The 26110-nt window shown below is 36.5% G+C and overlaps 7 protein-coding genes across 7 annotated transcripts in view; all 7 read right to left on the bottom strand.

Annotated features, from left to right (window-relative positions):
- Positions 1 to 194: 194 nt before the first annotated feature.
- LOC106744610 lies at positions 195 to 2224 on the bottom strand. Its single transcript, XM_014619531.1, has 4 exons — positions 1407 to 2224; positions 992 to 1091; positions 683 to 793; positions 195 to 248 (listed from the first exon to the last, which is right to left on the bottom strand). Exons 1-4 carry the CDS (start codon positions 2222 to 2224, stop codon positions 195 to 197), a joined length of 1083 nt encoding a protein of 360 aa, XP_014475017.1.
- Positions 2225 to 7615: 5391 nt separating this feature from the next.
- Positions 7616 to 10041, bottom strand: LOC106744609 (odorant receptor 82a-like). The gene is made up of 5 exons (XM_014619530.1): positions 9233 to 10041; positions 8550 to 8649; positions 8359 to 8469; positions 7868 to 8023; positions 7616 to 7669 (listed from the first exon to the last, which is right to left on the bottom strand). Exons 1-5 carry the CDS (start codon positions 10039 to 10041, stop codon positions 7616 to 7618), a joined length of 1230 nt encoding a protein of 409 aa, XP_014475016.1.
- Positions 10042 to 11241: 1200 nt separating this feature from the next.
- LOC106744608 (odorant receptor 82a-like) lies at positions 11242 to 13382 on the bottom strand. Its single transcript, XM_014619529.1, has 5 exons — positions 12586 to 13382; positions 12340 to 12439; positions 12067 to 12177; positions 11634 to 11789; positions 11242 to 11295 (listed from the first exon to the last, which is right to left on the bottom strand). Exons 1-5 carry the CDS (start codon positions 13380 to 13382, stop codon positions 11242 to 11244), a joined length of 1218 nt encoding a protein of 405 aa, XP_014475015.1.
- Positions 13383 to 13879: 497 nt separating this feature from the next.
- Positions 13880 to 15946, bottom strand: LOC106744607 (odorant receptor 82a-like). Its single transcript, XM_014619528.1, has 5 exons — positions 15144 to 15946; positions 14813 to 14912; positions 14521 to 14631; positions 14172 to 14327; positions 13880 to 13933 (listed from the first exon to the last, which is right to left on the bottom strand). The coding sequence occupies exons 1-5, from the start codon at positions 15944 to 15946 to the stop codon at positions 13880 to 13882; spliced, it is 1224 nt and encodes a 407-aa protein (XP_014475014.1).
- A 1759-nt stretch (positions 15947 to 17705) lies between these two features.
- LOC106744606 (odorant receptor 4-like) lies at positions 17706 to 20361 on the bottom strand. Its single transcript, XM_014619527.1, has 5 exons — positions 19565 to 20361; positions 19316 to 19415; positions 19041 to 19151; positions 18627 to 18782; positions 17706 to 17759 (listed from the first exon to the last, which is right to left on the bottom strand). Exons 1-5 carry the CDS (start codon positions 20359 to 20361, stop codon positions 17706 to 17708), a joined length of 1218 nt encoding a protein of 405 aa, XP_014475013.1.
- Positions 20362 to 20926: 565 nt separating this feature from the next.
- Positions 20927 to 23240, bottom strand: LOC106744605 (odorant receptor 82a-like). The gene is made up of 5 exons (XM_014619525.1): positions 22438 to 23240; positions 21864 to 21963; positions 21570 to 21680; positions 21223 to 21378; positions 20927 to 20980 (listed from the first exon to the last, which is right to left on the bottom strand). Exons 1-5 carry the CDS (start codon positions 23238 to 23240, stop codon positions 20927 to 20929), a joined length of 1224 nt encoding a protein of 407 aa, XP_014475011.1.
- Positions 23241 to 24785: 1545 nt separating this feature from the next.
- Positions 24786 to 26110, bottom strand: part of LOC106744604 (odorant receptor Or2-like) — a 4169-nt gene continuing 2844 nt past the window's right edge. The window contains exon 5 of the mRNA XM_014619524.1: positions 24786 to 24839. Within this exon, the coding sequence (XP_014475010.1) occupies positions 24786 to 24839 (54 nt within the window). The remainder of the gene's footprint in view (positions 24840 to 26110) is intronic.

The raw sequence follows: 26110 nt of genomic DNA, 5'->3' as shown, positions 1-26110 counted from the left end.
TAGTTTCGTGCACGCAACTTTATATACATCGCAGCTATTGTGTTTTGGTAAGAAGTTAATAAATTGATGTAACAAATAAATTAACAGTTTGCGACATTAAATAAACAGTTTGCACTATCTAAAATGTTTAATTTCCCTCGCGATTATTTTTAATCGGAGACTATTTATTTTTCTTCTATATGCACAATAACAGTTTATACAGCTATTTGTCGTAGCATATTTAAATAAGTCATCGATGCCTTCAAAACCTGTAAATAAAATCAGCATTATATCTTTCTTTAATAAAGTTTCTTTCAGAAAATGTTTGCCACCTCCCTTAAATTATAATAATGATATATATTGCTAAATGGACGATAGATAAAACTTACATTTCCAAACGTGAACAAAGACAACTCAATCATCTTTCCGGCGGTAAGATTGACATTGAAATTGCACCTCATATTTATCAAAAGAAGACCAATCGCAGTTTTTGGGGGTAAACGATACTATTCCGTCATGTAAGTTGCCATACCAACTCGTCTGAACTACTATACTTCATGTCATATTCATATTTACGTCGGTGCTTGGGCGGTAATTATAAATATTACGTATAAATTGTGCAACAATATTATATAGGAATTCTGCATTGCGCTGTACAATTTTTACAAAATTATATGAATTACTAATAAGAATTCCGTGTTACCTGTTCGCTGAGAACTTCGGCAATGTAACAAATTATAAAAATATTCAATATAACGGAAACTACTATTACAGAATATACTGGAATATTTTCTGTTTCGGCCTTATGCCACGCCTGAAAAATTCATATGTAACTTACAACGGGATCGCATCACAATTTTATCATTTATGTATAGTAAACACTTATTAAATGTTATTATCATTTTAATTCTACATTTCTGTTTCGAAAATTGCTATGATATTAATCAACCATTGTATAATTTTTTAACATACATTCTATATTAGATTTTTAAATTCTAATTCTTTAGCATACCGTAAGACAACAGTATCCGGCGAAACATAATAATATCGAACCTCCAAGCAATTCAACAAGGCATGTCAAATACATTATATTTTCAGTATGAGACACAAATCTGCAAATATATTTTCAATATGTTACGATCACTAGGGAAAAGAAGCAGAGATAGCTAATTGTATTGACAATTGTATAACACCGGAAATGTTTCTGGGGGACACCCCATAAATAATAATACTAAAATTTTACATATTTAAAAGATATATATGTCCATGATATAAGAAACATTATAAACTTTTTTAAAGCGTTAGGCTGTCATTAAATAACAATTATGAAAGATTATTTAAAATTGTCATAAAAAAATCATGAAAGGAGACTATCTAAATGATCAGAATAATTAGAATTGTTATAAAGATAAATTTTGCCATCTTACTTTATCACCTGTAGATGATGTTCGACGATAAAGCCCAGCTTTTGCTGTACCGTGCTGATATCAATAACATCATCCTCCTGCACAATATCGCCTAGCCATTGTATTAAAATCTTGAGCTGTCCACATGCATGCATTACTAAAATTGCCATCAGTCCGCAATTGACATTGGTGATATTGCACAGTAGAAAACCCGATACAAAATGTATAACCAAGACTATTTCATACGCCGGACTGAAGCGCGTGTCCACGATCTCATTATAGAACGGATAGGGTAATCCGCGAGTCAAAACACTGACATTATCCACATTCACGACAGTTTTCATGAAGCATCTGGTGATGTTATAGGATTGTATGGTGCAGTATACAAATAGAGTGATGCAAGTCGCTACGAAGCGACCGATCTTGGCGTCCTTCAGCATCACTTCGTAATCTTCGACGGTTTTCACGATATCCCAATCGAGCTCAATGCAATCTATGCATTTGCGTATGTCGTCGACATGCACTATCAGGCAAGTATACTTCATAACTGTCATGAGAAGGTATACGAAGGGTCCCATGTTTATCATCATCACGTCCATATCTTCACGTTTCTCGACAAAAATAACTAAACCCATGCTCACTATTGTCATGAATAACAAAGAGAAACATGTGAATATTAAAAATTCCGAGAGCACTCGGTCTACGATGGAAGCTTTGCCTGAACGAGGCCAGAGACATATTGATTTCAGCAACCAACGGATTAGCCGAATATCATGTTCTTTATTGGCCAGATAAGTGGTAACGATGAAGGAGTTGCGACCGTTTATGGGATCGCCCATGATCACTCAGTGAACGTGGTTCGATTACTGAGTGGTTGCTTCATTGTCAGTCTTCGGTAGGTAACGATTGGAATAACGCTTGCGCGGAAATTGCACGCACGTACGAGTTGAGAGTGTCTTGTGTTTGCTGTATATTCTCACGGTGATGTGCAGCTGTGTGTGCGGCAATAGGTAGAAGTAGCACATAATCGATACTTGAAGCTGAAGTTTCGTGCGTCAAGTATTACAGTTTCGTGCACGCAACCTTGCATAAATGCCATATGATGTTTCGTGATTACGTAAGATAAAATAAATTGTTACTTTTGTTAGGAAAATATGACATGATTCAATGGCACATAAATACTATGTTATCATATATTTAATTTTTATTAAAAATATTTTCTAGAATTGTGTTATTATGATATTCGGTAGCGAGGAGGCTCCTCAGCAGACACCAACTAATAGTAACATCAATATCAATATTATAATTTCCCACTCAACAATGAAAATACAATATAATGCGCGTGTTATGTAACAATTATACGAGGTCTGGCTATTAAATAACGAGACTGCGCACGCATAAGTCGTCCTAGAGGGGTAGGGGGAAAACGAATGCAGCGTTGGATAGGTGGAAGTGTCTACTATTCCAGTACGAAAACTCGTTTTTGTCTCTGTAGCAGTATTTTTTCTATAGAGGTTAGAAACAAACGTGTTTTTTTCTCGTGCCGATAACAATGTGTGACGAAAAACACGAGCAACGGATCAATGTGAAGTTTCTCGTCGAATTAAAAAAACTCCGACTGAGTGCTATAACTTGTTGAAAGAGGCCTATGGTGAGAATTCTCTATCTCATGCGTGTATTTTCGAATGGTATAAACGGTTTTCTGAAGGCTGAGAGAGCACCGAAGATGACCAACGTCCAGTCGACCTGTCTCTGTTTCAACTCGGCAAACAGTGACCAAAATCAATGAAATTGTGCGCGGAGATCGTCGTATNTGGAAGTGTCTACTATTCCAGTACGAAACCTCGTTTTTGTCTCTGTAGCAGTATTTTTTCTATAGAGGTTAGAAACAAACGTGTTTTTTTCTCGTGCCGATAACAATGTGTGACGAAAAACACGAGCAACGGATCAATGTGAAGTTTCTCGTCGAATTAAAAAAACTCCGACTGAGTGCTATAACTTGTTGAAAGAGGCCTATGGTGAGAATTCTCTATCTCATGCGTGTATTTTCGAATGGTATAAACGGTTTTCTGAAGGCTGAGAGAGCACCGAAGATGACCAACGTCCAGTCGACCTGTCTCTGTTTCAACTCGGCAAACAGTGACCAAAATCAATGAAATTGTGCGCGGAGATCGTCGTATGAGCATTAGGATGATTGCTGAGACTGTAAACGCCGATAAAGAAACTGTCAGAAAAATTTTACATGACGAATTGAACATGAAGAAAGTCTGTGCGAAGTTGGTCCCAAAAAATTTGACCAAAAGTTCGTCCGTCAACAGATCTGCTCAGATTTTCTTGAGAAGTTAGATGAAGAGCCTGAATTGATGGAAAACATCATCACTTGCGATGAAACTTGAATATTCCAATACGATGTTGAAACTAAGCGGAAATCCATGCACTGGAAAACTCCTGCATCCCCAAGAATGAAAAAAGCAAAGATGTCGAAATCAAAATTTAAAGCCATGCTAATCGTTTTTTTCGACATCAACGGCATCGTGATGACTGAATGGGTTCCAGAGGGTCAAACTGTAAGCCAAACTTACTATTTGAAAGTTTTGGCAATACTGCGAGAGCGAGTTCGTAAGAAACGGCCGGAGTTGTGGAAAAACAAGTCGTGGATCTTGGACCAGGACAATGCACCTGCCCATAACGCGCTGTCTGTAAAGCGTTATTTAGCCATTAGAGGCACTCCAGTGTTCGAACACGCGCCGTACTCGCCTGATTTAGCACCCTGTGACTTTTTCCTGTTTCCAAAGATCAAGTCTGTCTTAAAAGGAACCCGGTTCGAGTCGATGGAAGAGGTGAAGCGAAAATCGGTGGAACTCCTAAATACACTTACAAAAGAAGACTTCCAGCATTGTTTTGACCAATGGAAAAAACGAATGGAACGGTGTGTGGCGAGGGGAGGGGAGGGGAATACATTGAAGGGGAGCATTCGATTGTAGAATAATTTTTAAAATGAAACTCTTTTTCATAAGCAGTCTCGTTATTTAATAGCCAGACCTCGTATTGTGAAATGTGAAATTCTAGCATTGATATTATGTTACTGTTATTTGGTGCTTGCTAGGTATTCTATCAGAATTTAAAAATGATGGTGTATCAAATAAGTTTAAATAATCCGTTTTCACGATCTGAACTACTTGATTTTTCTCGTGTTTATTACCCTTATGCAATGTGATAAACACTTCGTTGATTTCTATACTCACGCTGCCGAAATTGGCCATGAATTTGCCGGTTGAGTTTGTTTGTAGAAATAGACTTGGACATCTTTAGTGTCAAACCGAGCTCTCCTTTACTTAGTAGATGGTATCGGTTTATCACGTAAGATTTTATCCTGATCTGTATTCACTATTAAAATAAAATACGAACGCTGATTCGCAAAAATATATTCCAACATTTTTATCTCGCGTTTATCAATTCGAAGACTATTTATTTCACTTCTATATGCATGGTAGGTATAACAGTCTATATAGTCATTTGTCGTAGTAAGTTTAAATAAGTCATCGATGCCTTCATAACCTATAAGCAAGACAAAGACTTATATTTTCTTACATAAATTAGTGTTTCTAAAAGATTTCAAAAATATATGTCTATTGCAACATGTAATATGACAGATTAATTTTATTTAATTTTAAAACTTAATTTCTGTAATTTTTTTCAGCGCTATGAATCCATGAAATCAGACGAAACATACATTCCCAAACGTGTACAAAGACAACTCGATCATTTTGCCGGCGGTAAGATTGACATTGAAATTGCACCTCAAATTTATCAAGAGAAGACCAAGAGCAATTTTTGGAGGTATACGATACCACTCCGTCATATAAGTCGCCATACCAAGTCGTCTGTACTATTATAGGATTTAATGTCACACTCCTGCTTGTGCCGAAGTTTAAACGATCTTTATCATTATTATGTATTAATTGTGTATAATAATATTATGTTGGAAGTTTTATTATAAAAGTTCTCTATTCCGTAATATTATTTTGATAAATTTATGCGGATCACTGATAAAAATTCTGTGTTACCTGTTCGCTGAGAATTTCTGCAATATAGCAAATTATAAAAATATTCATCGTAAAAGATGAGCCTATTATACAATATGTCGGGATACTTTCTTTTTTGTCCTCACTCCATGCCTGAAAAATGCAGATGTAACTCGTGACAAGATCGGGTCGTTATAATTTTATCGTTTCCGCGCAGCAACCATTCATACAATGCTGCTATTTTACTTCTATATGACTATTTCGATTATTGCTATTAGCTAATTCGTTTTTCACGTTGTGAAAGTCATTAATATACATTTTATATTAAATTTCAAAATTATGTTTCTATTTCTGCTTAGCATACCATGATAGAACAGTATCCGAACAGACACAATGTCAGAGAACTTCCTACTAGTTCCACGAAACATGTTAAATATATTACTTCTTCTATATGAGACACAAAACTGCAAATATATATGCAATATATTACAATCACTAGAATAAAATAACAAAGAAAATTATTTATGTTGTAAACTAAAAGTTCTGCTACTGAATGGGATAAAGTAATTAAGTTTTAAATGCATGTTATATCTAATTTATTATAACGTCATTTCATTATTTAAATGATATATAAATCCATAATATATGATATAATATAATAAACATAATATAATATAATAAATATTATAAAACTTTTTGAAAGTATCGCGCGCTCATTACAGCCATTGACAAAGATTACTTAAAACTGTAATAAAAAGTTTACGAAAAGAGTATCTACATGATCGGAATGAATAGCTACGAAGATAAATTTTGCCTCCTTACTTCATCACCTGTAAATGATGTTCGACGACAAGGCCTAGCTTTTGCTGCACCATGCAGACGTCAACATCATCCTTGTGCACAATATCGCGTAACCACAGCGTTAGGATCTTTAACTGTCCAGACGCGTGCATCACTAAGATCGCCATTAAACCGCAGCTGACAATGGTGATGCCGCATACGAGAAAAGACGACAAATATTGTACAACCAAGACCACCTCATACGCCGGGCTGAAACGCGCGTCCAAAATCTCGTTGGAGAATGGATAGGGTAGCTCGCGAATCGAGACACTGACATTATCCACGACCATGATATTTTTTATTAAACACCTGGTGACGATATAAGATTGTCCGGAGCTGTGCATGAACACAGCGATGGTGGTCGCTATGAGGCGACCGATCTTGGCGTTTTTCATCATCACTTCGTGATCCTCGTTACATCTCACGGAATCCCAGTGTAACTCAATGCAATCCACGCAGCTGCGTATGTCGTCGACGTGCAATACGAGGCAAATATACTTCATCATGGCCATGATAAAGCATATAAAGGAACCGATGTGTGTCATCATCAGGTTCATATTTCCACGTTCCTCGACGAAGATAACTAGACCGATGTTTAACATTGTGATAAATAACAGTGAGAAACACGTAAGTCTTAGTAATTCCGAGAGGACTCGGTCGACATTCGATGCTTTGCTCGAGCCAGGCCAGAGACATATCGATTTCAGCAACCAACGGATTAACCGAATGTCGCGTTCTTTTTCGGCCAAATAAGTAGTGACAGCAAAGGATACGCGATCAGCCGCAGGATCGCCCATGATCGCCCAGTGAAGGTGGTCTAATCACTGAACGGTCGCTTCACTGTCATCCTTCGATACGTAACAATTGGAATAGCGCTTGCGCGGAGATTGCACGCACATACAATGTTGAGGGTGTCTTGTGTTTGCTGTATATTCTTACGGTAATGTGCAGCTGTTGCGGCAACAGGTAGAAGTAGCGCATAATCGATACTTGGAGCTGAAGTTTCGTGCGCCGAGCATTACAGTTTCGTGCACTCAACTTTACATAAATCGCATGCATTGTGACTCATGAGCTAGTAAAATAAAATCGTCTTTACTTTCGTCAATGAAATATCAATAAAATTTCTTTGATCGATGTGATATTCGGTCAGATTATAAGATATATATATATATATTTTGTAAGTTTGAAGAACTTCTTACATATAAATTTCATTCTGCTTTCAAGTGTATTTCTTTCTATTTGATAGTTTATACATTACATCGTTGATCTTTTCTCAATAATAAATAAAATATTATGTATTATTTAATTGCTTAGTTGCTCACTTTTTTGTTGACACATTTTTAATAGAAAAAAATATAAATATTCCTACATAATAAGGGTACGAAGTATGTTCAAATATGCTAACGCAGATTTAATTACCTGAAACAATTATTAGTCGCACGTGTTCTCCGTCATAATAAAAATATGTTTATCTAGCTGCTTAGTGATTTTAAGAGAAGCTATCTAACGATATTTTTACGAAACATATCTTTATGCGTATTCGTATCTATTTATATGATATATTATACGTGTAAACTACAAACTTGCAAATCAAAGGATATCCTTCCACATACTTACAGAACCGAACGTAGAGAGGGAGAGCTCAATCATTTTTCCAGCAGTAATTTTGATCACGATGCTGGATTTCAAAATTATCAAAACGAGGCCAAGGGCCGTGTTTCCAGGTAAAACATACCAATCTGTCATGTAAGCGATTTCGCCGACTTGGCCGCACTGTTAGAGGCCGTTTTATATATCTATTATAATCAAAGTTCGGGAGGTATTGTCCCTTGCGGCCGACCTTTTCATTCAGGCGCTTGCTAGCGGACGAGCATTGAGAAGTCTGTTGATTTTTGCACTGTTATTCTCGAGGCTAGATCGTCAGTCTGAATGGAAAAATCGGCTGTAAGAGACTGTGACGTCCGAGTTTTGGTTATAATTAAAAAGAAACAGCGGCACAATCATGTGTCAGTGAAACTAATGCGACAAATTAATGAATGATGAATCGAATAGTTGGTCGAGAAGTGAAATCTCGAATATTTTACCAAACACTGCCGTTATACGGTTACCTGCTCGGAAAGGATTTCTCCGATGTAACAAAATATAAAGATGTTGAAAGTAACTGAGACCAATATTATGCAATACGCCACTATATTTTGCTTGTCGCCTTGATTCCACTCCTAAAACGATTTACGAATTCATACGAGCGACAAATAGCGAACGATCAAATATCGGCGTAATCCTCGCACGGTTCGCGTACCGTAATGCAGTAGTAGCCCAAGAGACACATATGTAGCGTGCACCCTGCTATTTCCACGAGACAAGTTATACTTGTAATTTTCTCTAAGCGAGACACAAGACTACAAACATATTTGTAAACATGATGAATTCGTTAAAATATGCATAAGTGATCGTTTACATATTTTCTCTTTCATGCTCGCTTCATAAACAGATTTATATTAAAACATTTCAACACGTGTTCACAATACATCAGGTTGATAAACTCACAATGATAAAAGATAGTGCCAACATATTTTATCAAAAGTCATATTTAGCATATCAGAGGAGAAGATGGTATTACAGCCGCTAGTTATATTTTCTTTAATAATTTCGTTAATAGTCAATATTTTTAATTCAAAACTAAACGATTACATTTATCAAAATATTGTTGAACCGATTCTAGACTCACAGTTATGAAATATTTATTACTCAGGACGTTATTTATAAAAATGTGGCGACGCTGTATAATGGATCGAAAAGGATGGTAATGTGGTCTCCACTAAAATAAATTAGAATATAGATATTAAGAGGGGCCATTCTACCTATAAGAGTTATAATACTACCTTCCCCTCTACTAAATAATAAGTTAACTTTATCCAAACACACGTATGTCATATAAAAAAATGCGGAAATCTGCATTTAAAATATTCACTCAAGTCTTACCTTAGTACTCTCAAATGATGTTCCACGATGACGGCAAACTTTTGCTTCACGGAGCTCCTCTTTTCACTCTCTTCACTCGTGAGATTGTCCAAGAGGGACATGAGAATCTTCAATTGGCCGCAGGCGTGCATGACGAAAACGGCGGTGATACTGCAAGTGGCTACTGCCACCGAATTCACCACGAAAGTAGAAAGGAACTGCATCGCGAACACTAACTCATACGCCGGACTCGTCGTAATGTCCACGATCTTGTCGTAGAACGCGAAGGGTAGCGCGTGCATCGTTGACACGTTGCCTCCCGCAGCGGACTTTTCCACCGTCAATGCCTGGAAAATGCTGTAGGAGAAGACGCCGCTGTGCATGAATATGGCGGAGAACAGAGCGATGAAGCGACCGATCCGGGCATTCTTCAGCATCACCTCTCGGTCCTCGTTCTTTGTCACCGCCCTCCAGTCGCTCTCGACGTGCTCGACGCACAGGTGAATGTCACCGACGCGCGTCAGCAACGAGCAGTACTTGAGACTCGCCAGCATCCAATTGCTGAGGGGGCCGAATTCGTGCACTTTCGTCTGTATGTCTTTGCTCTCGTCCAAGAAGATGCCTAACGCACAAGGCACCATAGTGCCGACGATCAGAAAGGCGCACGTTATCAGCAAAAAGTCCGACAAAATTCTCTCTTTGATCGACGAGTCCGCCACGGGCCAAACGCTTATCGGCTTTAGCAGCCAGCGAATCGGCTGTATGCTGTACTCGTTGTCCTCCATGTAACTCAGCGCGATCGGAGATCGTTCCCGCGAGACGTCCCTCATGTTCGTTTCGTAAACGCGCGGGCACGATTGAGAACACAGTCGCGCGGGGACTATACGAAACGCACGGGAGGTGATAATCCACGCGTGCGCATTGTATGCCGACTGCACTTTTGTACACAGCACAACTCGGGTGATCGATATTTACTGTGGCAGTGATTTCATATGATGGTGAGTTTATCGTAGGGTAGAAATGAAATTATAGCAAATTGCCGGGCCGCCTCATCGCGCGCACGATCCCTTCGTTTTTCCCTCTCTTTTTCGCTTTTAAAACTGTTATGGGGTCTGTAACAAACTGAACTTATCAAACTTCTCTCTCTCTCTCTCTCTCTCTCTCTCTCTCTCTTTCTCTTTGCAGAACATGAAACACTCCTCAAATGAAAGGATGTAGCTATACCTTTAGAACTATCCTGTTCAATTCAAGTTGAACTAGAACGTGTGCGACACTACTTTCTCAACTCTTAAGCCGATATTCATAGTGGGAATTTATAATTAAGACCGGTCTTAGATTTAAGACCGTCTTAAGTTGATCTTCAGATGCTCTACGGCCCATCTCATTAGCTACGAAGATCTGAAGATAAACTTAAGGCAGTATTATATATCCGATTATGAATACCGCTCTTAACTACTTTTTTTAAAAGACACGTTACATTTTTACTTGTGCAAAGCAATCATTGTAAGCCTTTCTCTCGAATGTTCTTAAGAATCAAGCACCAGAACGATAAGAAGCACATATATACATATATATTAGGCCGAATATAATAATAATAAACTGAAATATAATAATAATAATAATAATAGGTCGAAAATAATAGTAATTATTTACATCATTATCTGATAAACTTATTCCTATTTTACCTGTCTTTATGATTCGTTCGAGATATAGTCAGAAGAAATAAAACAATTCAATGGCCGCATATATATCGATTAGTTCCAAAAAAGGGTGGAACTTTGTTCTAATCAATACACGAATAAAACTGGCGTAGGTTATTGCACCGAAATAATCAACTGTCGCAAAAGGAATGCAATAGGTATAAGCAAGAAAGCATAACTGCTTTCAAATTTGCGTTTATAGCAGTACAAAGAATTGCAGAGAGTACCTCTTTTTCTTATTAATAAAAGTTATCAAATATTCCACCTATTTAATATTTTAACTATTTTACACAAAATATGTTTTCGTCACATTCTTTAACATATTATATTTTACATAGCCACTGTCCGTAATATATTTAAATACACTACGGAAGTCTTGACTACCTGAAATAATGATGTACGGCGTCAAAAAACAATCTCTCTTCGTTTGGTTGCCCGAGTGATACTCGCGAATATAGGAATACGGGTAGCCAAGTAGTATCCGTGTACACCTGGCGCGAGTACACAGATACTCGCGAATATAGATGTAACTCGGATATCCAGATTCCCGGGTAGTACACGGGTATAAAACTGACATGACCGGGTCATACTGACAGCATTATAGACATATATATATATATATATATATATATATATACATCATAAGTATTTCATAAATTAAAAGTTTCAAAAATATATAAACAAACGGATGTATTTACGAGTACTACATATTTGTTACTTACCTCGCCGAAAGTGGTGATAGACAAATGAAATAGCTTGCCCGCAGTTATTTTAATCACATTACTCGATCGTGCAATTATCAAAACAAGACCAAGCGCAGTTTTGTGACGAAGTTTATACCAATTAGTCATATATGCCATATCTCCAACATTTCTACACTAATAAATAGATATAGATATTTTGAAAATTTCTGTGAATGCATAAATCTGAAGATTACGTTTAAAATGTTAGTATAATTAAATATCGCGAAACATCAGCATAAATATTATATTTTTCTAGATAGATATATGATTGAAATAAGAAATATGTACATATGTACATATGTACATATGTACATATTGGAAGATACAAAACATATATTGTAATATTTCTCATTTCCAGTGTAAAATTATCACAAGAAACGGATTAAGCAAACAATTTCATTCACTGTATTACCTGCTCGGTGAGAATCTCGCCGATATAGCAAAATATTAAAATATTAAAACTCATCGATAAATAAACAATAATATACAATATTATTTTTGTTGCATCAATCTCAGCCCAATTCTAAAAAATCAAAGTGCAAGTTTATGTACAGAAGGAAATTAACTAAATTTTTTTATTTTTACACTACGATCCAGTAGTGTTAAATTCTTTGTATACGAAACAAACATTTCGTTTTCAATGTACCTCAAGTAATAAATTTTTTTTTTCAGATAATTAGCATACCATGAGAGCATAATATCCAACTAAACACATATTAATTGTGCATCCCATCAATTCCACGAGACAGGCTTTATGCATAATACTCTCTATGCGGGCAATAAAACTGCAATAAATATGAATAATTAAAAAGTGCACAGATATGATAAGGCGACGAAGGAGGAATGTACGTCGAACTCCGATGCAACATTAAGCATGTCAATGTGAATTAACACTGAGTGTATTCAAAGCTTAACAGTTAGGCAAAAGTACCTCAGAACCCTCAAGTGATGTTCCACGACAACAGTTAATTTCTTTTCAGCCAGATCTCCTTCATCGTGCTTCTCAGTGAGTTCGTTCAACCACTCGTAGAGCACATTCAGTTGACCGCAAGCGTGCATCGCAAAAACGGCAGCAAGACTGCAAACACACACCGTAGAGGCACTCGTGACATAAGTCGATGCGAACTGTATGGTCAGCATGATCTCATTCGTTGGGCTGAATCTCGCGTCGATGAGCTTTCGGTACGCCGGACACGTCATCGGATGCATGGTAATGGTCTGATTATCGATAACAACGGTTATCTTCTTCATTACCTTAGTCGCGCTAAAAAGCAGTGCGGCGCTCTGCATGAACACCGCGCATATCACGGTGATGAAGCGGCCGAACTTGGAGTACTGTATCATCAGTTCGCGATCTTCGGCCCTTCGTACGAGCCTCCAGTCTGTTTCCATGTGGTCTATGCAATCCCGCATATCGCCGGTTCGGCTGAGTAGCGTCCAATAATTAACCGTGCCCATCAACCTGTGAATCAACGGACCAGCGGTGTTCAGTTTCGTCTGGATGTCCTCCGTTTCGAAAAACACGTACAATAGGCACGGTATCGCGTTGATCGCCACCGTGGCCCAGAAAATGGGAATTAACACGAACGCGGACAACCTCTCCATTAAGGTCGACTTGCGTGTTTGCGGCCAAGCGCCGATTGATATTAGGAACCATCGGCTCAGTTGCAAACTGTAATCATTGTTTTCTGTCGACTCGTCATTACTTGGCACACGTTTGCAACCCATGATCGCTTCACGAAGGTGCGTAGCTTACTACTATGACGGGCCCGTGAAAAGAACGTTCGGATTGGGCACGGAGCAGAGGAAGGGCGAGTGTATGTCCGATCAATAATTATATGTCAAACGATTATATAGCTACTTGTTCTACGGGAGGACATTGTGTGCAGCCAATACGATGAGAGCGGATATGAAGTTGAACGAAAATGTGCGTCGATATGGTGAGTGTGTTTTCTCTATCATATTTGTGAAGCTACACGTGTTCATTTGGAGGGAAATTTAATGTTATTAGCGACAAGACAAGTAAGATTCCATGAGTTTTTAAATGTTGATAATGATGTTCAGGATGATCAGAGTATAACATTTCAAAAATAATTTTAAGTTCATATAAATATTGTGACAGGAACTAATTGCATTTCTAATTATACTTATATTGCATCTGGAGAACATACTTATTTTTTTTTATGTAAAACATGACGTATATACGATATCTAATTTAGTGCATTTCACATAGACATCGCTTGCAATGCATTCATATATGCTAAGGAAGTTTTAATTACCTGAAACAACAAAGTGTTTTGTTTCTACATGCGATACAGGAAGTGTTTCCAATGTTGAAGTTTCAAATGTTGAAAAATTAATTGAAACAATTGAAAAAAGTCGAAATATGAAATTTTTCGCCATATGATTATTGAATTTGATAATTTTATAATGCATATTACCAACAAGAGTGACGTAGTGCTTGTTACGTGATTCTTCATATAATATTGTTATTATATGACGAATTATATGACTTACGTCTCCAAACGTGGCGATAGACAAAGGAACTATTTTCCCTGCTGTTATCTTAATTACGTTATTTGACCGAACAATTACTAGTATGAAACTACGCGCTGTTTTGTGATCCAACTCGTACCAATTTGTCATATATGCCATTCGACCGACGTTCTTACACTAATAAATTAATACAACACTTTCAAATTCACTATGAGCATCTGAAGTTTTATAGTATGGCATAAAAATGTTAAGGTAGGCACGAATAAAATTAATTTAAATTTTCGTTCAAAAAATAGATTGTAACATTTTCTGAAAAAATAGTATGTAAAAATTATATATGAGAATCATTACTTTAATATGAATGTGTTACCTGTTCAGCGACTATCTCGCCGGTATAGCAAAATATAAAAATATTGAAGGCCATTGATATGTATATCGTAGAGTATGACGTTATTTTTGCTGTAGTGAGCACTCCCCAATTCTATAAAATCAAAATCTAAGTTCATTATCCTATATGAAGAGTGTGTAATTATAATTGTTTATCTGATTTTATAATTAAATAATTAAATAAAATATTTTATATATACATGTGAGTGTGTGACATAGCAAATTTAATTTTAATGAACTTCTAAGATATTTTCTTTTTCAGATAATTAGCATACCATAACGAAATAATATCCAATTAAACACATATTTAGCGTGCATCCTGCCAATTCCACAAAACAGGCTTTATACATAATATTCTCCATACGTGTTATAAAACTGAAACACATCTCTTTAGTTTTAATGTTTTAAGGTATTTAATTGTAGATGTGCATTTCTTTACGACATTCTACTTGTATACATAAATTTACTTAACAGAAATATACATTCCATAGCACTTTTGAAAGACACTTAATTTATCGTGCAACATAAACAGTCTATATTATTTTCTTTAAATAATGGCTATTACACCCATAAGTGCAGTGAAACATCCATGGTTAAATACGGTACCATAAGACTCTTAAATGATGTTTGACAATGCTTGCTAATTTTCGTTGAACCGAGTAATTTCGTTTCGCGTTATCCTCGATGATTTCGTTAAACCACGTGTACAACATGCTTAGCTGACCGGAGGCATGCATTGCGAACACAATGGCAAGGCTACAAATACATAATGTGGAAGAATTTGCTACGTAGCTCGACATGACTTGCACAGTAATCATGATTTCATTCGCTGGACTGAATCTCGCGTCGACCAGCTTACGGTACGCCGGACACGATAACGGATGTGTGGTGGTGGATACATTGTTAATAACAAATGTTACGGTTTTCATTGTTGCGGCTAAATTAAATAAAAATGCACTGCCTTGCACGAACGTCGCACAGATTCCGGTCATGTAACGACCCATCTTGGAATGCTTCATCATCACTTCATAATCCTCGATTTTCGGAACGACACGCCAGTCCTCCTCCATGTGTTTTATACATTCATGAATATCTTTGCCACGTGCGAGTAGTATCGAATAATTCAAGAAACCCATTATCCTGTGAAATACCGAAACAAGAGGGCTCAGTTTCATTTGAATACCCTTTGCCTCTAAGAACACGTATAATATACACGGTATCGTAATTATCGCTATCATGGACGTCCACATGGGAATGAGTATTATCGAGGAAAGCCTCTCTATTAGGCTGGATGTGGGTGTTTGTGGCCAAGCGCCAATCGATATGAGGAACCATCGGCTCAGTTGCAAACTATAATCGTTGTGTTTCTTTGGATCAGCATTGCTCGGAACATGCTTGACGTTCGACATGTTCCCTTCATGAAGACGCACGGGTTACTGCCACAATACGCCACGCTGTACCTGTTAGTGCGGGATTCTCAGTAGCGCTTGCGCTAACATTCGGAGAAGTTTTGCGGACGCAGTAATGTCTGCATAATTATCCTGAACAGGGTAGAGCACAATGTATTCAATCAATATTCGTCCAACGGAAGAATCTCACGTCATTTTTCTAAGAGAATATCGTGTGTTGCGTGCTATATATAGGAATAGAAATATTGTAAAAATGGGTACGTAGAAGTATGAAATATATTGATAACTAGTAATTTTGCTGACGGCTCTTTTACTTTGATTATTTCTCGATCTTCTTCTTCTATTTATATTGTGACGTAGAGAGAAAACCAATGCCAAAACATTATTTTCAATACATATCGTGACTATTTTGATATTATATATTCATCCGATCTATACAAGATATATATGTTTTATAAAGTTCTCAACTGAGGTACTGTATTTTATGTTGTCATCATTCGCAATATATTCAAATATGCCAGAGAAGTCTCAATACTTGATAAACGAGAAAGTTACCTGAAAACTTAGCACTTGTAAGTCACACTGATATTGTTATCGATTAGCTTTATTTTTTGAAAATCTCACTCCTATAACATCTCAATACGCAAATTCTGGGCACCCTTCTTCGCGTACCTACGTCACCTAAATTTGCAATAGACAATTGAATTTATTTTCCTGCAGACATTTTGGTCACGTTATTCGATTGTGCAAATATGATGGTGAGTTTATCGTAAGTAGACGATGAAATTATAGCCGGTCCGCCTTATCGCGCGCCCGATCCCTTCGTTTTTCCTCTCTTTTCATTTTTAAAACTGTTATCGGGTCTGTAGCAAGCAAAACTTATCTTACTTCCCTCTCTCTCTCTCTCTCTCTATCTATCTCTCTTTCTCTCTCTCTCTCTCTCTCTTTCCCTCCCTCTGCAAAACATAAAACACCCCTGAAATGAAAGGATGTAGCTATACCTTTAGAGCTGTCCAGGTAAATCCAAGTTGAGCTAGATCGCGTGCGACACTTCTTTCTCAACTCTTAAGCCGATATTCATAATCGGATCTTATATTTAAAACCGTCTTAAGTTTATCTTCGTACGCTCTACGGCTCATCTTATATGCAATATCCGATTACAAAACCGCTTTCGATTACTTTTTTTTATAAGATTTGTTACATTTTTACGTGTAAAAAGCGAACATTGTAAGCCTTACTCTCGAATATTCTCAAGAAGCATAGCCACAAAACGATAATGAACACACATATATATATGTATATATTTAGTAGTATTAGGCCAAAGTATAGTCCGAATATAATAATAATAATACTTGTCCGAAAATAATAGTAATCATTTGCATCATTATCTGATAGACTTATTCCTATTTTACCTGTCCCTATAATTTCTTCGGGGTACAATCTGGAGAAATGAAACAATTCAATGCCCGCATATATATCGATTAGTTTCAAAAAAGGGTGGAACTTTGTTCTAATCAATACACGAATAAAACTGGCGGAGGTTATTGTACGGAAATTATCAACTGTCTTGTAAGGAAGGTCACGTGTGACAGGTATATGCAGATATAATTGCTTTCAAATTTAAACTTATAGCAGTGCAAAGAGTTGCAGGGAGTACTTATTTTCTCATTAATAAAAAATATTAAATATTCAATCTATTTAATATTTTAGCTGTTTTACACAAAATATGTTTTCATTACAGTCCTCGACATGTTATATTTTACATTGCCATTGTTCGTAATATATTTAAGTACACTATGGAAGTCTTGACTACCTGAAATAATGACTCGTTCATTTCAGGTAACATAATGAAAATATTAGAATGATTAAATGTAAAATCTCCATATACGTAGTGCTGCCAATTTCGACTACCCGGGTAGTTGGAATCGATACTTTGTGAATGTTATCCAGATATCTAGGCAGTCACATATTTCGGATATTAGCCGAATAATTTGGAAGACACGAAAAATTTTAATTATAAGATTAAGCCTGATTATTGATTATTTTAACAAGAGCAAGGAACGAATGAATATATTGCCGTTTCAAAATTATAAAATTAAAGTAATTTTCCAAACCCTTTTTTAATATAAATAACAGTACGCATGCTCTTTTTATAATATATTAACATAACGACTTTGTATTTTCCAGCCCTTTTTACAATATATTAACTTAACGACTATGCATTTTAAAGTTCAAACGAAGGCAGCCTTATTTTATAATAGGACGCCTACAACAGGTGAGGTAATTTGAAACGGAGTTTAATTTTATAAAAGTATATCATAACCCCACCAAAGGTAAGGATTTACGGAATAGCATCGCACCAGAGGACGTATGATAGTCAGCGTCAAAAAATAATATCTCTTCGTTTAGTTACCCGAATAATATTCGCAAATATAGAAACACGAATAGCCGAGTAGTACTCGTGTACACCTGGTGTGGGTATCCAGATAACCGCGAATATAGATATTACTCGGATATTCAGGTACCCGGATAATACACAAGTATAAAATTGATATAACCGGATCATATTGACAGCATTATATACATATATATATAAATTATATATATTTCTTAAATTAAAGATTTCAATTATATATAAACAAACGGATGTATTTACGAGTAATATATATTTGTTACTTACGTCGCCGAAGGTTGTGATAGACAAATTAAATAGCTTGCCCGCAGTTATTTTGATCACATTACTTGATTGGGCAATTATCAAAACAAAACCGAGCGCAGTTCTATGGTGTAGTTTATACCAATTAGTCATATATGCCATATCTCCAACATTTCTACACTAATAAATATATATACATATTTTGAAAATTTCTGTGAATACAGAAATCTGAAGATCACATTTGAAATGTTAATATAATTAAATATCACAAAAAAACATCAGCATAAAAATTTTATTTTCCTAGATAGACATATGATTGCTATATGAAATATGTATATATTGGAAGATATAAAAATATATTGTAATAATAATTTTTATTTCCAGCGTAAAATTATCACAAGAAACGAACTAATCAAATAATTTTATTCACTGTATTACCTGCTCGGTGAGAATCTCGCCGATGTAGCAAAATATAAAAATATTGAAACCCATCGATAAATAAACAATAACATACGATATTATTTTTGCTGCGTCAAACGCGGCCCAATTCTAAAAGAATCAAAATGCAGGTTTCTGTATAGAAAGGAAATAATATATTTTCCTGATTATTATACTACGATTAAGTAATGCCAAATTCTCCGTGTACAAAAAAAAAATTTCGTCATCAATGTACCTCTAGCAATATATATTTTTTTTTCAGATAATTAGCATACCATGAGAGTATAATATCCAACTAAACACATATTTATTGTGCATCCCATCAATTCCACGAAACAGGCTTTGTGCATAATACTCTCTATGCGCGCGATAAAACTGCAATATATATGAATAATTACAAAGTGCACAAATATGATTAAGTGACAAGAAGCACATACGTTGAGCTCCTATGCGACATTAAGCATGTTAATGTGAATTAACATTGAGTGCATTCAAAGCTTAATAAACAAGTTAGACAGCGGTACCCCAGGACCCTCAAGTGATGCTCCACGACAACAGTTAATTTCTTTTCAGCCAGATTCTCTTCGTCGTGGTTCTCGGTGAGTTCGTTCAACCACACGTAGAGCACATTCAGCTGACCGCAAGAGTGCATCGCGAAAACGGCAGCGAGACTGCAGACACACACCGTAGAGGCACTCGTGACATAAGTCGACGTGAACTGTATGATCAGCATGATCTCATTCGCCGGGCTAAATCTCGCGTCAATGAGCTTTCGGTACGCCGGACATGTCATCGGATGCATAGTAATGGTCTGGTTATCGATAACGACGGTTATCGTCTTCACTGCCTTAGCTACGCTAAAGAGTATTGCACCGCTCTGCATGAACACTGCGCACATCACGGCGATGAAGCGGCCAAACTTGGAGTACTGTATCATCAGCTCGCGATCTTCAGCCCTCCGTACGAGCCTCCAGTCTGTCTCCATGTGGCGTATGCAATCTCGCATGTCGTTATTCCGGCTGAGTAGCATCCAATAATTAACCGAACCCATGAACCTGTGAATCAACGGACCGGCGGCGTTCAGTTTCGACTGGATGTCCTTCGCTTCAAAAAACACGTACAATAGGCACGGCATCGCGTTGATCGCCACCGCAGCCGAGAACACGGGAATTAATACGAACGCGGACAACCTCTCCAAAACGGTCGACCTGTGTGTTTGCGGCCAAGCGCCGATTGATATTAGGAACCATCGGCTCAGTTGCAAACTATAATCGTTATTTTCTGTCGACTCGTCATTGCTTGGCACACGTTTGCAACCCATGATCGCTTCACGAAGGTACGCAGCTTACTAAAATGACGGGCCCGCGAAAGGAACGTTCGGATTGGACACGGAGCAGAGGAAGGGGGAGTGTATGTCCGATCAATAATTATTCGTCAGGCAATTATACAGCTGCTTGTGCTACGGGAGGACTTTGTGTGCAGCCAATACTATAAGAGTGGATATGTAAAGGTGAACGAAAATGTCGATATGGTGAGTGTGTTTTTTCCATTATTTTTGTGAAGCTTCTCGTGTTCATTAAGAGGGAGAGTTAATATTAATAGCGACAAGATAAATAATATTCTTGGAGATTTTAAGTGTTGATAATAATGTCCAGGATGATCAGAGCATAACCTTTCATAAATTTAAGTGCAAACAAATATTATGATAGGAACTAATTATACTTCTAATTAAACTTATATTGCATCTGGAGAACATATTAATTTTTTTATGTAAAACATGGTATATCTATACTATATCATATGGTATATCTATACTATATCTAACTTACTGTATTTATTATACTATATCATATGGTATATCTATACTATATCTAACTTACTGTATTTCATATAGAAATCGCTTGCAATACATTCATATATGCTAAGGAAGTTTTAATTACCTGAAACAATAATATTTTTCGTTTCTACATGCGATACGAAGAAGTATTTCCAATGCTGAAGATTCAATTTTTTAAAAATTAAATGAAACAATTAATTGAATAATGTCAAATGTGAAATTTTTCGCCATATGATTATTGAATTTTATATTATTGTAATGCAAATTACTAATCAGAATGATGTAGTGTTTATTACGAATTCCTTCATACAATATTGTTATTATATGATGATTTATATGACTTACATCTCCAAACGTGGCGATGGACAAAGGAAATATTTTCCCTGCAGTTATCTTAGTTGCGTTATTTGACTGAATAATTATTAGTATAAAACTACGTGCAGTTTTGTGATCCAACTCGTACCAATTGGTCATATATGCCATTCGACCGACGCTTTTACACTAATAAATTAATAAAAACAATTTCATATTCACTATTAGCATCTTGATTTGTAATAAGGCATAAAAATGTTAAGGTAGGCACGAATAAACTTAATTTCAATTTTCGGCTAAAAATAGATTATAACGTTTTCTGAACATGTTTTATGTAAAAATTATGTATGAGAATCATCATTTTAATCTTAAGGTGTTACCTGTTCGGCGACTATCTCGCCGGTGTAGCAAAATATAAAAATATTGAAAGCCATTGATATGTATGTCATAGAGTATGATGTTATTTTTGCTGTACTAAGCACTTCCCAATTCTATAAAATCAAACACTAACTTCATTATCCTATATGAAGAGAGTGTAATTGTAATTGTTTATCTGATTTTATAAGTAAATAATTAAATGCAATTGTTTATATACACATGTGGGTGTGTGTGACGTAGCAAATTTAATTTTAATGAACTTCTAAAATTTTTTCCTTTTCAGATAATTAGCATACCATGATGAAATAATATCCAATTAAACACATAGCTAGCGTGCATCCTGCCAATTCCACAAAACAGGCTTTATACATAATATTCTCCATACGTGTTATAAAACTAAAACATATCTCTTTAGTTTCAACGTTTTAAGGTATTTAATTGTAGATGTGCATTTCTTTACGACATTGTACTGGTATACATAAATTTATTGAACAGAAATATGCATTCGGCCTTTTCGAAATACACTTAACACATTACGTACGGGTGACGAGATATCTCTTCTTTAGCAAGCCGAACGTTGTGGTTGGGCGACGAGATATCTTGTTTCCAGGTTTCTTCGACTTAATCGATGACTTAAGGAATTAAAAATAGATTTTCTTCTTACGTTACCAGGGTAACGAAGTCTCGCGCATTCTCGAAACAAATGGTTAACGAATAAGTGAGTGCCCTGGAAGCGTTTTGAGCGAGTAGAGTGCCGTACGCAATGTGTTAATTTATCATGCAACATAATCGGTATATCTCATTTTCTTTAAATAATAGCTAATACATCCATAAAGTGCGGTGAAAATACCCTATGGTTAAATATATTACCATAAGACTCTTAAATGATGTTTAACGATGTTGGCTAATTTTTGTTGAACCAAATAATTTCGCTTCGCGTTATCCTCAATAAGTTCGTTAAACCACGTGTACAACATGCTTAGCTGACCAGAGGCGTGCATCGCGAACACAATGGCAAGGCTACAAATACATACTGTGGAGGAATTCGCTATGTAGCTCGACATGACTTGCATAGTAATCATGATTTCATTTGCTGGACTGAATCTTGCGTCGATCAGCTTACGGTACGCCGGACACGATAACGGATGTATCGTGGTGGATACGTTATTAATAACAAGTGTTACGGTTTTCATTGTTGCGGATAAATTAAATAAAAATGCACTGCCCTGCACGAACATCGCACAGACTCCGGTCATGTAACGGCCCATCTTGGCATGCTTCATCATCACTTCATAATCCTCCATTTTCGGAACGACACGCCAGTCCTCCTCCATGTGTTTTATACATTCATGAATATCTTTGCCACGTGCGAGTAGTATCGAATAATTCAAGAAGCCCATTATCCTGTGAAATAGCGGGACGAGAGGGCTCAGTTTCGTTTGAATACCTTTCGCCTCGAGAAACACGTATAATATACACGGTATGGCAATTATCGCTATCACGGACGACCACATGGGAATAAGTATTATCGAGGAAAGCCTCTCTATTAGACTGGATGTGTGTGTTTGTGGCCAAGCGCCAATCGATATGAGGAACCATCGGTTCAGTTGCAAACTGTAATCGTTGTGTTTTTTTGGATCAGCATTGCTCGGAACATGCTTGACGTTCGACATGTTCCCTTCATGAAGACGCACGGGTTACTGCCACAATACGCCACGCTGTACCTGTTAGTGCGGGATTCTCAGTAGCGCTTGCGCTCACATCCAGAGAAGTTTTGCTGACTAGGTAATGTCTGCATAATTATCCTGCACAGGGTAAAGCGCAATGTATTCAATCAATATTCTTTCGCCGCAAGAATCTCACACTATATTTTTAAGAGAATATCGCATGTTATATGCGATATATTGAAATAAAAATACTGTAAAAATGGATACTTAGAAGTGATATGTAATATATTGATAACTAGTAATTTTTCTGACAGCTCTTTTGCTTTGATTATTTCACGATCCTCACCTTCTATGTATATTGTAACATAGATAGAAAAACCAATGCCCACACATTATTTTGAATATTTATCGTGTGTATTTTGACATTATATATCCATCGGAATACACAGATTTATATGTATATAATATGTATATGTTTTATATAGCTCTCAATTTAGGTATTATATATTTTATGTTGTCTTCGTTCGCAATACATTCTAATATGCCAGAGAAGTCTTAAATACTTTAAAAACAAGAATGTTACCGGAAAAATTAGCGCTTATCAGTTGCACAGAAATCATTATGGATCATCTTTACCTTCGAAAATCTCCCTCGTATAATATCTCAATACGCAAATTCTAGACACTTTTCTTCGTGTTGCTACGTCGCCGAAAGTTGCAATAGATAATTGAATTTATTTTCCTGTAGATATTTTTGTCACGTTACTCGATTATTCGATTATCAGATATGATGTTGAATTTATCGTAGAGTAGACCTTGAAATTATAATAAATTTCCGGGCTGCCTTATCGCACGCACGATGCTTCGTTTTCCTTATCTTTTTCGTTTTTAAAATTATTATAGGGAATGTAGCAAGCAAAACTTATCTTACTCCCCTCTCTCTCTCTCTCTGTCTGTCTCTCTCTCTCTCTCTCTCTCTCTCTCCCTCTCTGCAGAACATGAAACACCCCTCAAATGAAAGTATGTAGCTATACCTTTAAAGCTGTACAGTTCAATCCAAGTTGAGCTAGAACGCGTGCGATACTTCTTTCCCAACTCCTAAATCTATATTCATAGTATTAGACCTAACATAATAAGAATAATAATCGTCCGAAAATAATAGCAATCATTTGCATCATTATCTGATAGATTTTTTCCTATTTTACCTGACCCTGTAATTTGTTCAGTGTACAATCTGGAGAAATAAAACCGTTCAATGCAAGCATATATATCGATTAGTTCCAAGAAAGGGTGGAATAATGTTCTAATTAATACACGAATAAAACTGGCGGATGTTATTGCACGGCAATCATCAACTGTCACGTAAGGAAGATCACGTGTAATAGGTATATGCAGGTATAATTGCTTTCAAATTTATGTTTGTATCAGGACAAAGAGTTGCAGAGGGTACTCCTTTTTCTCATTAATAAAAGTTATTAAATATTCCATCTATTTAATATTTTAGATGTTTTACACAAAATATGTTTTCATATTGTCATTGACATGTTATATTTTACATAGCCATTGTTCGTAATATATTTAAGTACACTACGGAAGTCTTGATTACCTGAAATAATGACTCGTTCATTTCAGATAACATAACGAACATATTAGAGCGATTAAATGTAAAATCTCTATATAATAAATAGTGTTGTCAATTTCGACTACCCGGATAGTTGGAATCGATATTTTTTGGATGTTACCCAGATAACTAGGTAGGCACATGTTGTGGATATTAGCCGAATAAGTTGAAAGACTCGAAAAATTTTAATTATAAGATTAAGCTTGATTATTGATTCTTTTAACAAGTGCACAGGCCGAAGGAATATATTGCCGTTTCAACATTATAAAATTAAATGTATTCTCCAAACCCTTTTTAATATAAATGACAGTACACATGCTCTTTTATAAGATATTAACAACATATTAACTTAACGGCTTCACATTTTTCAGTTCGAACGAGCCTTATTTTATATTGGGACACCTTCTACACGTGAGGTGAATTTGAAGCGGAGTTTAATTTTGTACAAAGTATATCTTAACTTCACCAAAGGTAAGGATTTACGGAATAACATCGCACGAGAGGACGTATGATGGTCGGCGTCAAAAAACAATCTCTCTTTGTTTGGTTGCCGAAATAATACTCGCAAATATAGGAACACGTGTAGCCGAGTAGTACCCGTGTACACCTGGTGCGGGTTTCCAGATATCCGCGAATGTAGATATATATTACTCGGATATCCAGGTACCCGTGTAATGCGCGGGCATAAAATTGATAGGACCGGATCATATTGACAACATTATATATCAATATATACCAGGTGTAGAAGTATAAAACCGGAATTTCCCTATAGATGGTGCTAGCCATCAGTTTAGGGACCGTAGACTGTGGAGGTTAGGTGGATAGCCCGGGAGGAATCTAGGCATGTGCCCACTGAGTACTCGGCACAGAGATTAAGAAAGACTCCTTTATTTCGTAGAGAAATGCTACAACGATGCAGATCTAACAGCGAGCTAGCCTCCACTGTTCTTCTGCCGCACAGCGACAAAGGACTAGACGTGCAGTGACAAAAGACTAGCTCGCCGGCGTGTGGTGGGGGGCGAGCTCGCATGCAAGCGAGATAGAGTATGGCCGCCACAAGACCGCTTCTGCAGAGCCATCATCTCCCTCTAACAGCTGACGAAGATTTTCAACACACAACAACCCAAGTTCGATAGACCGGTATATTTTTCTATAACTTTAAACATGTCGAGTTTTGTGCATACGAACTACGATTTGCGGACAGCATTGGTTTTTTGTTATCATTTGAAGAAAACTGCTGCAGAATCGCATCGAAT

The sequence above is a fragment of the Dinoponera quadriceps genome, unplaced genomic scaffold, assembly GCF_001313825.1.
Source record: "Dinoponera quadriceps isolate SergipeBrazil2010 unplaced genomic scaffold, ASM131382v1 scaffold1455, whole genome shotgun sequence".
NCBI lineage: Eukaryota > Metazoa > Arthropoda > Insecta > Hymenoptera > Formicidae > Dinoponera > Dinoponera quadriceps.
This window is presented reverse-complemented; position numbering and strand designations above follow the sequence as displayed.

Excerpts from the sequence above, each read along its gene's own strand:
- LOC106744610 (XM_014619531.1), bottom strand. The coding sequence starts at position 2,224 with ATGGGCGATCCCATAAACGGTCGCAACTCCTTCATCGTTACCACTTAT. Across the intron at positions 1,092-1,406 it reads CATCATCTACAGGTGATAAA|ATTTGTGTCTCATACTGAAA; the intron begins GTAAGATGGCAA and ends ATATATTTGCAG. Across the intron at positions 249-682 it reads CCGAAGTTCTCAGCGAACAG|GTTTTGAAGGCATCGATGAC; the intron begins GTAACACGGAAT and ends TTTTATTTACAG.
- LOC106744609 (XM_014619530.1), bottom strand. The coding sequence starts at position 10,041 with ATGAGGGACGTCTCGCGGGAACGATCTCCGATCGCGCTGAGTTACATG. Across the intron at positions 8,470-8,549 it reads TGGGCTACTACTGCATTACG|GAGTGGAATCAAGGCGACAA; the intron begins GTACGCGAACCG and ends AAATCGTTTTAG. Across the intron at positions 7,670-7,867 it reads CCCTCTCTACGTTCGGTTCT|GTAATTAAATCTGCGTTAGC; the intron begins GTAAGTATGTGG and ends TAATTGTTTCAG.
- LOC106744608 (XM_014619529.1), bottom strand. The coding sequence starts at position 13,382 with ATGGGTTGCAAACGTGTGCCAAGTAATGACGAGTCGACAGAAAACAAT. Across the intron at positions 11,790-12,066 it reads GCGAGATTCTCACCGAGCAG|TGTAGAAATGTTGGAGATAT; the intron begins GTAATACAGTGA and ends TCTATTTATTAG. Across the intron at positions 11,296-11,633 it reads CTATCACCACTTTCGGCGAG|GTAGTCAAGACTTCCGTAGT; the intron begins GTAAGTAACAAA and ends TCATTATTTCAG.
- LOC106744607 (XM_014619528.1), bottom strand. The coding sequence starts at position 15,946 with ATGTCGAACGTCAAGCATGTTCCGAGCAATGCTGATCCAAAGAAACAC. Across the intron at positions 14,632-14,812 it reads TTGGATATTATTTCGTTATG|AATTGGGGAGTGCTCACTAC; the intron begins GTATGCTAATTA and ends TTGATTTTATAG. Across the intron at positions 14,328-14,520 it reads GCGAGATAGTCGCTGAACAG|TGTAAGAACGTCGGTCGAAT; the intron begins GTAACACATTCA and ends TTAATTTATTAG.
- LOC106744606 (XM_014619527.1), bottom strand. The coding sequence starts at position 20,361 with ATGGGTTGCAAACGTGTGCCAAGCAATGACGAGTCGACAGAAAATAAC. Across the intron at positions 19,152-19,315 it reads TTGGATATTATACTCTCATG|AATTGGGCCGCGTTTGACGC; the intron begins GTATGCTAATTA and ends TGATTCTTTTAG. Across the intron at positions 18,783-19,040 it reads GCGAGATTCTCACCGAGCAG|TGTAGAAATGTTGGAGATAT; the intron begins GTAATACAGTGA and ends TATATTTATTAG.
- LOC106744605 (XM_014619525.1), bottom strand. The coding sequence starts at position 23,240 with ATGTCGAACGTCAAGCATGTTCCGAGCAATGCTGATCCAAAAAAACAC. Across the intron at positions 21,379-21,569 it reads GCGAGATAGTCGCCGAACAG|TGTAAAAGCGTCGGTCGAAT; the intron begins GTAACACCTTAA and ends TTAATTTATTAG. Across the intron at positions 20,981-21,222 it reads CCATCGCCACGTTTGGAGAT|GTAATTAAAACTTCCTTAGC; the intron begins GTAAGTCATATA and ends TTATTGTTTCAG.